This window comes from Martes martes, assembly GCF_963455335.1.
Source record: "Martes martes genome assembly, chromosome: 3".
NCBI classification, from domain to species: domain Eukaryota; kingdom Metazoa; phylum Chordata; class Mammalia; order Carnivora; family Mustelidae; genus Martes; species Martes martes.
The window spans coordinates 139,713,469-139,727,005 of record NC_137890.1 but is presented as its reverse complement, the minus strand read 5'-3'; the positions used below and the strand labels follow the sequence as shown (position 1 = coordinate 139,727,005).

Genomic DNA, 13,537 nt, shown 5'->3' with positions numbered 1-13,537 from the left:
TGCTAGCCCATACATACCTGGTTGTAAGCAGATGCCCCACCTTTGATCATATTCATAATCTAAGGTGGTTGCACACCATGGCCCACCATAATTTTCATCAAAAATGCACTCATGATGCCAGGTCCCATTAACTAAGAATGGAAATTCACAAGGTCTTCCATAGGAGTTCCCATTTCTGGTATAGATCTCTGTGGTGTGGGGAGGAAGTAGAGGAAAGGAAAATGAAAAACTGGACAATCACCTTCAGTTAACTGATTCCTAAATTTTCTGTGAAAGAAAGATTGTTGTTTTCACTTAAGAGAATCCAGTATCTAAGTGGGCTGCACAGTGTGAAAATTCAGAGCATGGATGCAGCATTCAGCTCTGAACTTAAATGCTGGCTCAACTGTGTGGCTGTGGACAAGCTCTCAGACTTTTATTAGCCTCAGTTTCTATATTTGAAAGTTAGGAATGATAGTATCTAGCTCATAGGTTTGTTTAAGAGGATTCAATGAGATAATCCATGGAAAGCTTCATTTATAGTGGTGTGATGGAGAGCTAAATGGTCTCCGCTTGATCCAGCACAGATAAACTGATTACCATGGGTGGTAGAGTACTTCACCAGAAGGGGTGCCCTGCCTGAAACTAAATTTACATTCTATTTTTTTTTTCTTTAGTAAGAGTGGGGCCAGAAAAATACCTTGGAATCACTTAAGGTGGGTGTGGACTTTGGAACAAAGTGTAGTTAGACAGATGGACACATAGCCCCACTGTTCACAAATTGGTGGTAGAATTGAGGTTGTGCGTTTCGGAAAAGTGGGAGAAAGAACAGCTGGATCTCTGAGAAGGTTCTTGGAGAGGAGTAGGGCATGGTAATTCAGGTTATAAAAGAACCAGCTTTAGCTGGGCAGTCAAGGGACTAGCTGGTGGCCAGCAAGGTAGCAGAACTAGTTTTTCATTTTAAAAATTTCCCTGGTACGTGGAGAGGAGGTAAAAAATTATTCCGACCTCAAGCATGCCTAGAAATACTAAAGGAAGTGCTCAATTACTTTTGCGGGTAACAGTTCTCTTGGAAAGGTGTTTTTATAGAACAGCTAACTGTGTAATTATTTTGGTTACCTTATCCATATCCTTAGTTTCTTTAAAACCAAGGTCATTATCAGATCAAATAATGACTATTAGGTAAAGCATAATGATCAGATCCTATCACCATTTATCAGGCTATTAGGGTCCATTAAAATGTCTCACAGATTTGCTTAAAAGTGTGCTTAAGACGGTATTTGATTCCACATTCTTTATCATTCTCAAATGTTCATTTAACTGAAGTATGATACTTAACAGTTTCAAATATATTAAGCAGCAGTAGAGCAAAAAGTAAGAATAATCTAGATGCTTTTATTTGTAAACTATCTTTTAAGGAATATTGGTTTTGTTTTCCTCTGACATAAGTGATTTTAGACAGGATATTTCTGTTAAAGAGTAATTTGATCTTATAATTTATAGGGAACCTGCTTATTACCTATATTTCATTTTTTAAAAGATTTTATTTATTTGTCAGAGAAAGAAAGCAAGCATGGGCAGGGGGAGCGGCAGGCAGAGCAGGCAGAGGGAGAAGCAAACTCCCTGCTAAGCAAAGAGCCCAACGCAGGATTCGGTTCCATGACCCCGGGGATCATGACCCGAGCCAAAGGCAGCTGCTTAACCAACTGAGCCACCCATGTGTCCCCCTATGTTTCTTTTTTTTTTTTTTTTTTAAAGATTTTTATTTATTTATTTGACAGAGAGAGAAATCACAAGTAGGCAGAGAGGCAGGCAGAGAGAGAGGGGGAAGCAGGCTCCCAGCCGAGCAGAGAGCCGGATGTGGGGCTCCATCCCAGGACCCTGAGATCATGACCTGAGCCACCCAGGCGCCCCCCATGTTTCATTTTTAATGGTAACTAAGCTCCCAAAAGCTCATGGCCACTTCTCTTCCCATATCATAGCATTTAAAAGGAGTCCCTGAGCCCAGCAACCACTACTTGAAGAACCATCAGTTTCTTCCTAAAAATCCTGTGTTTCTGTTATACCAAGAGCTTTCACATACATTTCTTTCACTTCCTCTTTACCGTAAACCTGTAAGATTAATAGGGCAAGTATTACACTTTTTTGTGAAATCCCCATTTTTACAGTGAAGTTAAGTAAGACATTCAGTAAACTGTAAGTAACAGGGATGAGAACTGGCTCTCTCGTTGGAGTGCTTGACATGTTAAGGACAATTTGTGACTTTAATGGCTGCCTTCTCAGGTTTCAAGTTATGTTTCTTAGCTCAAAGCTGAGCTTCAATTAAAAAGCTCTCCTAGTCACAACATGCTTTGAAGAATGATAAGCATATAACCACCACCACATCAGTAGCAGCTAAATTATGCTAACTATTCAGGAAGAGTTTTATTCTCACACATTCTTCACTGCTACTGGACCTCTTAAATCCATGTGTTTCTCTAGGGAGACAGGCTTTTCCTGTCTTCTTCCATCTTCTTTCCATCTTCTATGTGAATTTATGATGATAGCACTCTTAAAACAACAGCATATTCTGCAGTAGGTACAAATTTGCGAGTTGAATCAATTACATGGAAAACTAACATTAATTTTTCCATTGAGGCAAAATGGCTTCAGTGGTTATAGAGGCGGGCAGGCTCCTAAGAGTTGTTCAAAATGTAGACAGTTCAGTCAATTTCCTCTGGATTTGCCAAATATTCATACTTGAAGAGTATGAGTGAGCTCAAGATATCTTAATGATTGATATAAATGCATATCTGGATGCTAGTCAGAAGCAATCCCTTCGTAACATTTATACAACTAAAGTTTTCTCTGTGATGAACATGACTCACACAGGGTGGGGGCTGGAGAGAAAGGCAACCCAGAACACAATGACAAATAATTTTTCTTATATTAGAAGTAAAAAATATAGAGGAAAAACCAAGGGAGAAATAAAAAAGCTGTATTTGGGGAGTTCAATCATGGTTTTGATCGGTAGCTTTGCTCTAACAAGCTGGATAACCTTGGACTTCACTCTACTGGGACTCAGGTTATCTTATCTTTCTTATCTCTACACTGCTAGACAAAGGGTGGGGCAGGAACCACTACTTGGAGTCTGACACAAAGCGTCCCAGATAAAGTCCTTAAAACAGCAGTCTCTAGGGGCACCTGGGTGGCTCAGTGGGTTAAGCCTCTGCCTTCGGCTCAGGTCATGATCTCAGGGTCCTAGGATCAAGCCCGGAATCGGGCTCTCTGCTTGGAGGGGAGCCTGCTTCTCCCTCTCTCTGCCTGCCTTTCTGCCTGCTTGTGATCTCTTGCTCTCTGTCAAATAAAAAAATAAAATCTTAAAAAAAGAACAAAACAGTAATCTCTTATCTAAGAAGAGGAAGGGACTACATAAATTTAAAAGAATAAAACTGCCAGGACTTAATATGTGATTAGATTTAAATAGTGAGAGAGGAAAGCAGGACACTCTAAGCAAGACTTGTAGATTCCTGACATTCACCACTTAGATGGTACTAATCATCTGGAAAGAAATGGAGAAAAGGAGGTAGGTTTGACACCGGCTTTTGTGCAAATTAAAACTTGAGGTATGTGGTGATGAATCAGAGCTATGTGAGCCTTTTCTCAGAAATCTCTAAATTTCTTATTTGAAAATTCAGTTTTCCAAATATTGTATTCGGTTGGGTCAGGAAACACTTTCTGCCTGTGCGATCTTGCTGGGGCATTGCTGTTCTGCTCTCTTTGGGGTGGTACCCCTAGGTAGATTCTTAAACTTTTTTGTGCTACTGATCATTTTGGCAGTTGTGTGAAATGAGAAGATCCCCTTCTCAGGAGAATATTACAAATGCATAAAATAAAAACCATAGGATTAGAAAGAAAATCAGTTAGACTGAAATTTGGAGGACTGAAGGAATTTACAATTACGACCACATCCCTCAAAAGAATTTGGGGCAGGAGACAGAAAGAGCCCTGCCAAGAAAATTATCCTTTCTGATCTTTGAACAAATACAATGAAACAAGTCAAATCCAGTTCAAAAGGCATTTTCCTTTCATTCCATGTTCTCTCTTAGCTGCCAAGTTAGAGAAAAACTTTCAAAGGGCAAAATTTAAACTTGCCATTAAGTGGTATCCAGAAAGCAATTGCTTCTTTTTTTTCTTTCTAGGTTTTATTTAAATTCAAGTTAGTTAACATATAGTGTATCATTAGTTTCAGAGGTAGAATTCAGTTTCATCACTAGTATTTAACACTAAGTGCTCATTAAAGTCCTCATTAAAGAGGGCAAATGGCCTCTTTAATGCCCATCTCCTCACCCCCCTCCCCTCCAGCAACCCTCAGTTTTTTCCCTATAGTTAAGAATCTCTTACAGTTTGCCTCCCACTCTGTTTTTATCTTATTTTTCCTTCCCCTATGTTCATCTGTTTTCTTTCTTAAATTCCACATATGAGTGAAATCATATGGTCATCTTTTTTGACTGACTTACTTTGCTTAGCATAATACATTCTAGTTCTATCCATATCATTGCAAATGGCATTCTTTTGATGGCTGAGTAGTGTTCCATTGTATATATAGGAAGGAGCTGACTAGCATAAACAGACTTGTTCAACTACTCAAGAACTGAGGATTGAAGAAAAGGAAATCCCCATCTCTAATTCTCTAATCTAACATTTTCCCATAAGAGTAGAACCTGACATCTCAGAAATGGATGCATCTTCAGTAGGAAATAGAAATAGTTACTGTAGGAGAGAAATTTGTGCAGATAACTGGAACTCTAAGGGGCCAAATTTAGCTTAAATGAGCTTTGAGAGAAAAGAAAAATCTCTGTAAAGCTAAGTAAATTTACAAAGAAGAGCAAAGCTGAGACAATAGTTAAGACTTAGAAAAGCAGATTAAATATATATTTATATATCAACATTTGATGTAATTTTAGAGCAACATGATAAAAAAGATTTGCTTGGGTGATAACTAATTTCATTTAGAGGTTTAAAAAAATGAACCTACTCATTTTTTTTTTTTTTTAAGTTGGCTCCCTGCTCATCATGGAGCTCAATTCATGGAGCCCAATGCAGGGCTTGAACTCATAATCCTGAGATCAAAACCTGAGATGAGATCGAGTTGGACACTTAACCAACTGAGCCACCCAGGAGCCCCAACTGACTTATTCTTTTTAAACTCTGAAATTTGTTAAAATCTAGTTTCTAGACCCACCATAAAGTTCATGATCAGCTACCTCATAGGCAATATTCATATATAGTTGACCCTCAAATAACATGGGTTTGAACTGCAAAGGTCCTCTTATATGTGGATTTTTTTCTATAAATACAGTACAGTACTGAAAATGTATTTTCTATTCTTTATGGGTTTTTTTTGAGACAGAGAAGGAGAAGGCACACCCATGCATATTTGAGTGGCAGGGGAGGGGCTGAGGGAAAGGGACAGAGAATCTTAAGCCAAGCTCCACGCTCAATGCACAGCCAGACCTAGGCCTCGATCTCACCACCAAGAGATCCTGACCTGAGCTGAAATCAAGAGTCAGACCCAGGCATCCCTCCTTATGATTTTCTTAATAGCATTTTCTTTCCTCTAGCTTATCTTAATACTACAGTATGTAATACATATAGCATACAAAATATATGTTAACCAACTGTTTACATTGTCCATAAGGCTTCCAGTTAACACTAGGCTATAAGTAGTTAAGTTCTGTGTGAGTCAAATTTTTTTTTTTTTTTTTTTTTTTTTTTTTTTGTGAGTCAAATTTTTAACTGCAGGGGGGGCAGTAACCTTAACCTTCACATTATTTAAGGGTCAGGTGGACTTATTTTTGAAAGCAATTGAGAAAAAAGTCCACTCAAAATCATAAATACAAACATCAAAGTGTGACAGCCATGCCAAAAACAAAAATAAACTCACATGAGGTCTTCAAGTTTTTCCATTACATAAAAATCTGTAGACAAGGAGAAATACAATTTCCTTTATTTTTTATTTTTTTCTTCTTTTTATACTCTGAATAGGTTTGATTTTATTAGGTCATTTGAATTTCATCCTGTATGAAGGAGTTCTTGTTACTCTAACATCTTCTTTGCTCTGGAGTTCAGAATGTAATCACAGGAAATACATATGCTCATGTATAATAGAGATTCCAAATCCCAGGTTTACTACAGAGTGACTGTGTAACCTCTGACAAGGCACCCAACCCGTCCTAGCCTTACCTGTAAAAGGGGAAAAGTAGCACCAATCTCACATAGGTAGCTCAACGATAATGCACAGTGCCTGGTATTGAAAGCTAGCTCACTGCCCTTACCAATGCATGACTTTATTTGTGATCAGTTGTGCATGTTCAATGTCACGTTTACCAAATACAACAGCAAATGAATCAAAGTTCCTCTCCAATACTCACCATGATAAGGCTGGTCACAGAGGTTTTCCTCTGTGCCTCCTTTCTTCCACACATCAGATGAATTTGTACTTGCTATAGCATGTCCATTCTTCAGAGCCAATCTGTACTGGGCAGCTCCATACAGAGAGTGGTGCTCACATTTCCACCACAGTAAGGCACTGGAGTCGCAGCTGAACATTCTCAAGGAATCTGTGGGTTTGGTAATATCTAGCCCAAGGCATTTCTGGGATTGCAAATGAAAGAGTCGATGCTGGGACACCCACTTCCATAACATGTCCCTACTTCCATCACAGTCTGTTGCTACTATCCAGTCATTCAGTGGCTTGATGCACTTGCCCATGTTTTCATTGACGATGGTGAATGGATCATTACCTGAGTCAAGACAGACAGTCAAAGAAGACATTTCAGAATTCTCGACTGTGTGGTTAGCCTTGGCCCCTGCTTGCTGAGGAGAGTCTGAGCACCACTGGACTATTCCCACCCTCCAACCTCTATAAAACTCAATGCACTACACGAAGTCAGAGGACACTGGTATGGGTTAAGAGCATGAGCCAGTCTGCCAGGTTCATAGTCTGTCTCTGCTACATATTTCCCATGTGATCAGGGCAAGGTATTTGACCACTATGCCTGTTTCCTCCTTTGTAAAATAGGACTTCATATGGGATGTTAAGTTAAAATGAGCTCATACATGTAAAGCACTTAGAAGAGGATGTATATTTGTTATTGTTATTCCATGAAATAACCTCCCCCCCTTTATTTAATGAGATGAAGCTCCTTAGTTTTCTTCTTCCTTAGACAGGTGGTCAATGAAAAATATCCTGAACTTATTCAGGACCATAGTTCTGTCTTGCTTATGCCTTGGCTACTATGGCAGGGCAAATTATTACATGGCATTAATGTGTCTCAGAGGAGATGGGGAGACTTCTGAGGGCACAGAAGTAGAATAGTGGGGTAAAGGGATGAGAGGAAATGAAGGTCTGGATACTAAGGATAGGAGAGAACTGTGGTCTCCACCATAGCACCTTTAGGAACATGATGGGAAGCCCGTGGGAGGGGCTAGTGGGGGAGGCTGCTGACTCTGTGGATCACCTAGGGAGGCTGAACCTGAGCTCCAAAAATGACCTGAATACAGAATTCACCACCCAGTAGGTTTGGACAGTAGGAAACTCAGAAGAAATGAGTGTAAGCTGAAAGCTAAAGGAGGACCTCCCTGAATATTTTCCTGGCAATTTCTCATGAATTAGAGAGACCTCAGTGATGACAGAAACTGAAGTTCTGTTTACTTGGTGGAATGGGGCTGCAGAAAATATTTATTTTGATTTTATAAAAATGAAGTAATGCATTGTTAGTGCACACCTGAGTTTGTGGAACAAGATTCACATCTGTAACAACAAATTACAATTGAATAATTTGGCCAGTGCTTTTACAAAGAAGCATTTTTTGAAGTCATAGCACAAAAGTCCATGTTGATGAGATGAAAACCGAAATATCTTAGATAAATTTAAACAATCATTGCCAATAAACAAAAGGGTTCAGCAAAAGGCCCTGTAAAACTTTAGTTCCCAGAAGGCACTTTCATTTTGACACCAGCTTTCAATCACCGATTTTACTGATGAAAGATACCTTTTCTAATAATAATTCACAGGCTTTTAGAGTTAAAAATTCTCATGCTAAGGACTTGAGGGGAAATTTCATTATGTAAATAATAACTATGAAATTAAGTCAAGTTTCAGCTTGAACTTTAAAGAGAATTTTTGTTCTAAACAGCAGCAGCAGCAGCAACAAGAGAAATAATAGGAACAACCACAAAATCCTGTAAAACATTAAGTTACTTTTGCTCTCAAATCTGTATTTTAAAATATTACGTAGGACTGCAGCTAGGTGTCCTTGTCATAGCAGCTTCCAACCCTCACTCTTCCTTCCTCAATATCTCGCTGCCATTCTCTACTTTATGGACAGAATTTCGGAGGACAGTTAATAAGAAAAGGAAAACATACTATCTTAGATTATCACTCACAGTTTCTCCAATGCCCTCCCACATATTCAGTATCCACTCAGACCCATGAGGGTCTTTCAAACTATTCTCTCTTTCCCAAACTATTCTCTCTCACTTCTCCAAAAATATCCTGCATTCCAAAGTATCAGCAATTACTGCAGAAAAAAAGAAGTCTGCTTCTGCAGGAGAATAGGCATCCACCACCCTTCCTGGAACCTTCCCCTCCCTTGCCATGTGGTCTCATTGCTCTCTCTTCTGGGCACTTCGCTCTGTGCCCTTCGAACCCAGATAGGTGAACTGGGTTAGCAGCAACTTTGCTACCTTTGCAGTTTGGAGTTCTAGACTTCTCAAGTTGCCATTGCAGAATCCAATAGATTAGCCACAGCTGTAAGTATAGTGGAATAAGCAGTGAAATAAGGAGTTAGATGTCCTAGATTGAAGACCTACCTCAGCTACCAGTTAGCTGGGGACCTTAAGGAATTCACTTAATCTCTCCAGGGTCTTTGTATCTCCAAATATAAGATGAAAGCAGAGAAATATAAGATATCTACACCACTTCCAGTACTCACATCCTGTGCTTCCACAAGATAACAGTTCTCCTAGCCTTGCAGATTTTACCAGTCTTTGCAAGTTCATTGTATATTGTTCTTGAACAGATGTTCATAACTTTATTAGGCCATGCTAATGCTAGTAGCATTTTAGGTCATTTGAATCCCATTAGTATCAAGCATGTGCACTTAGGTAACAGTGATGCTTTGTAAATACCTTTTATAGAAGAGAAAAAAAATTCACCCTTTCCCATTTACTATATGTTTTACTTCTAGGATACCCATAGACTTAAAAAGCTTGTAGAAACTCTGAAAGACTACAGGAGAGATGTGGAGTAGCGTGGAGAAGCTATGTTAAAGAGGAGTTGCCAAACTTACCTAATTGCAACATCTAAGGTCATAAATACTTGCCTTATTCTAATCTGTCTTTTAACCGAATTAAAATCAATATGTATTATCAATATGTATAATCAATGTTTGACATCTATAGTGGTCACTTAGCACAGACATTAATTATTGATATGATTTAAGGAAACTTGCCATTAGCCTTCATACATAATGTATGTCTAAGCATTCATACATAATATGTAAGGTAGGGAGAGTCTTGTCTTCTTCTGATTTCCCCCCTCTCTTTCCATACTCTTAGCAGAAGCTATTCAGTCTGCCTCAGTCCCGTGACTATTGGGATGGTAGATTGAAGACTGGGAAGGACTGAAAATAATCCCTTTTTAAAGAAAATTTATTAAATAAGGGTATATAAAACATTTCAGAAATGTATTACACTTTGAAAAGGTAATTACAGAGCAACTTATAAACAGATTCTTTATTGATAACCTTATGTTGCATCTTGTTCATCTTACCTTATATTGGTCCTAAATGGAATTTTAATGTTTACCTCCACATACAATATTTGGGCAAATCTAAAAGGCAGAGGTTGATGAAAAGAAGCCTCATCATCCCTAGTAGCAATTTTTATATGTTTCATTTTATATAAACATTCTAGTGGTGTCTGAGAGGAAATAACCAAGTAACATTATCATATACTGAAAATGAATTTTTAGTATGCCACATCCGTCAAAGGAAAACCATCTCCTATTGTCTAATCATTAGGTAACTTCTGTCTTTCCTAAACCAAAGAGATTTGCACGTTCCAAAGAGAACTTGGACATCAACATTTTATAATCACAGACAAATGGAGAGGGAGATGGAGGCAGAAGGATGAAGACTGCAGCATTTTTAGTTTCAGGGGTACTTCTACAGCTCACAATGTTAAGCATTTTGTGGAGTCACCACCACATATGCAGAGTGTACAGGTGGAGTAGGAAAGAATCAGAATCTGGGTTTGCCAGTTCAAAAACAGATCCTGAAGTGACCTTGGGTTTATGACAATCTACTAGGAGATAGAAAGCTTTGGGGTTCAGATTGGGTGGTGTGGGCTGGTGAGAACCAAGGAGTGCCAGAAGGATTATTTTACTTCAAGCTGTTAGCTCTCCAAGGAGGCAAAAAAGTAAACTAAGAAATTGGCATTTTCCCAAGGACACAGAAAACTCCTTCAGCACCTGAGCAACCCAGACCATCTGCACAAACCTAGCTGCATACATGTGACAGAGTGCATGCCATTATCAGCATCGTGAAGCTGACACACTGCCAAACAAGTACTGAAAGGGCTGGAGTTTCAAACTTCCAGTACTTCCCCTGATGGGACCGCAGGTCTGTCTGAGGGTGTGTGTAAGCTGGCCAGAGCAGTTGCTAAGGGTGAGGAAGGATGCAGGAAATCAAACACCTCTGAGGACCTAGTGCAGGGAGAATGGAGTTAAGCTGGTGCTCTTTGCTTTTGGTTGATGAGAAAGGCCAGGGATTGCAGAGATTGCAAAAATTAAGGAAATCTTGAATTCCATGGAGGAGACAAAACAGTCAAGACTAAAGAGGAAACAGATGGAAACCAAGACTTCAGTGACTGAAAGGTTAGTGTGTTTTGACTGTAGTTAGTTATGGCAACGTAATTTTTCGCGCGGGACTGTGGGGCAAGTGGAATAGAACTCTCACAGCCAGTAAAAGGGTTTTGGGAGTTTCCAACAGGGAGGGTAAAAGAAGAACGGAGAAGGGTGAGCAACTGAAACCATCTGCACACTAAAAGATCCTTGATGTAGATAGGGTGATGTCACTCACACTCAGGGAAGCTTTTTCCCAACACTCTCTGAAAAAAGTCTAAATCTGTCAGTAACTTAGTTTAGCTGCCACAAGAAAATAAGAGCCAGGGGGGGAACCTACAGTTTTCAAAAAAATTGCCTTGCCCATCTTTTACTTCCTCAAACAGGCAAGGTAACAGAAGTGGTAGGTGGTGAAGGCTCACTGACTGTCCCCTGTGCAGCGCAACTAAGAAAGTCCTCAGAGAACCCTTTGCCAAAGCGAAAAGAAAGTAAAAGCAAACTCCGTTGCTGCCAGGGACCATGGTGAGGCTGGCACTACCCAGAGCATCAGCGAAGGGAGGGAGTCTATTCCTGGTCCTGCTTCCGCAGTTAGAGGCAGGAAAGTGGTCCCCGGGCAAACGACCAGCACTCCAACGTGTGGCCCTAGGCCTCGAGGCACTGTTCTGGAGCTGATAAGCTTAGAAGAAAGGATCGCTGCTCAAGGCTTTCGGGGAGGGCATCATAACGGGATGATCATCATGGTCATTTTAGGAGACATAGCTTACGCGGACTTCTTTTCTGACGTGCACCTTTGGGAACCGTGCAGCGAACTCGGGCAATCGTTAATCATCCTTGGCGCTGTGATTAGACAGTTCCTCTAGACACTGAGTGGCCAAGGTGGCCAAGGCGAAGGGAGAGCGAGACGGGCTAGTTGGAGTTTGAGGGGTGCTAAGGAGCCTTTTACTCCAGGGAAGCAAGACTTTAGTGGCGAGAGGACCAGGAAGGGACAGGGGACCGGCGCAGAAGGCCGCGCGCCTTCTCTAAGGCGGCCTCTTCTTCTTCAGTTAGAAGAAGGCCCTGCCTCTCCACGACCCACCCCGCCCTCCGCCCGGAGTCCGAGGGCCACGGAGTGCCTTCTCCCCAGACCTCCCCTTCGGCTGGGTCACTTGTTGGGCTCCAGACCCCCAAGGCAAGCAGAGGTGACGAGACCCGGAGCCCAGCCGGACCCGAACTCAGGAAAGCCTGCAGACCCCACAACGTCGAGAGCCCCAGCCGCCGGCGGGCTGGCGCGCCCGCGGTTACCTGTACTACCAGAGGGCTCCGCCAGACCGAAGCTCCTGAGGAGCAGCACGAGGAGCTCCACCGCGCGGCGAAGGGTCGTCCAGCGCCTCCTCATCCTAAGCCGGCCCAAGCTGTCCAACCGGGTCTTCAGGCGCACGCGGCACCCACCCCTCCCGGTGCGCCCAGCCTGCGCTTTTGCCGCCAGCCTCCCCGGGGGGTCCTGCCCCGCCCCCTCCGCCCTCGGCCAATCAGGCGGGGCGGGGCGGGGCAAGGGCGTGGAATTAGTGGCGGGAAGACAGCCAGCTGAGAGGCTCACCTTCTGGAGGACCGACCTGCCGAGAGGCGGGAATTGCGCGCGGAGCGAGAGAGCGGAGGTGGCGCAGACTACTGGGCTTGGGGGTCCTGGCTCCCGCCTTTTCGTCAGTGAAGTTGAGGAGACGCGGCACTTTCTGGGACTTGGCAACACCCTGGTGGTGGGTTGGGTCTGTTTAGGACCTTGTTCTCTGTGTAGTTCACCTCAGTGTGGGAGGACTTCATTGCCCGGCAGGGCTGGAAAGGCAACCACATCCTCTCGGTCCCAAAGCGGAAGTCTGCACCCGTAGGGTTGCTCCTGCGGTCAAGCTAAAGAATCCAGGTGTCCTTGGTTGCGTCTTGTGCATTCGGAGAGCGCCAACAAAGGCGCAGTAATGGCACGCTGCAGTTTCACCGCAATTGTTAAAGAATTACAAGCAAGAGCTATTTGAGTGACCCTACAATCAACACTTCCAACGATTTAGGCCTTATAACCATCTGATCTTCCCACGTAAGCTCTTAATAATTAAATGAGAATCATCATCATCATCATCTGTAGAAATGTACAAGTCTGCACCCCAAACCAGCAATGTGAGAGTAATATTAATCCTCTCCCTGTGGGATCTGCAGTCATTATAAATAGGCTGACCTAAGTTGCCTGGGTGTGAATGTCCTCTAATTTCAAACCTCATAAAAGCACGCGGTGTGTACCCAGAATCACCTTCGTTGCTGTCCCCCAAGAGTGAATTCTTCCACAAGCAGAGGAGCATCTAGGTTACCTTTCCTGATTCCAACCACCAAGGCTTCGCTGATGGCTCCCAAATCTGCCTTGGTCGGTTCCCTCCCTACCTGGACCTTTTAGTTCAGTAGGTATATTAAGCACTTGCCATTATAGGAATGGGCACCTCCCAGGATAAGATAAAAAGACAACATCCCTGCCTGCTCAAGTTTACTGAATACTGGGGGAGACTGAGGCACACACAGTTTAACTCAGGGCAAAATGAATGAGGAGACTGGACAAAGCTTCAAGGAAGACAACACCTAAACTGGGCCTTGGGCAGTGGGTAGAAATTTGATCATGCACAGCTGCTTGGAGAAAAATAATGACAGAACGGCAGG

The 13,537-nt window shown here is 42.1% G+C and overlaps 1 protein-coding gene across 1 annotated transcript in view; it reads right to left on the bottom strand.

The window, feature by feature from the left end:
* The window catches only part of LY75 (lymphocyte antigen 75), a 103,564-nt gene extending 91,231 nt beyond the window's left edge, over positions 1-12,333 (bottom strand). The window contains exons 1-3 of the mRNA XM_080798308.1: positions 12,149-12,333; positions 6,393-6,764; positions 18-188 (exon numbers count right to left, since the gene is read on the bottom strand). Coding sequence (XP_080654434.1) covers positions 18-188; positions 6,393-6,764; positions 12,149-12,242 — 637 coding nt within the window. The 5' untranslated portion in view covers positions 12,243-12,333. The remainder of the gene's footprint in view (positions 1-17; positions 189-6,392; positions 6,765-12,148) is intronic.
* Between the last annotated feature and the right edge of the window lie 1,204 nt (positions 12,334-13,537).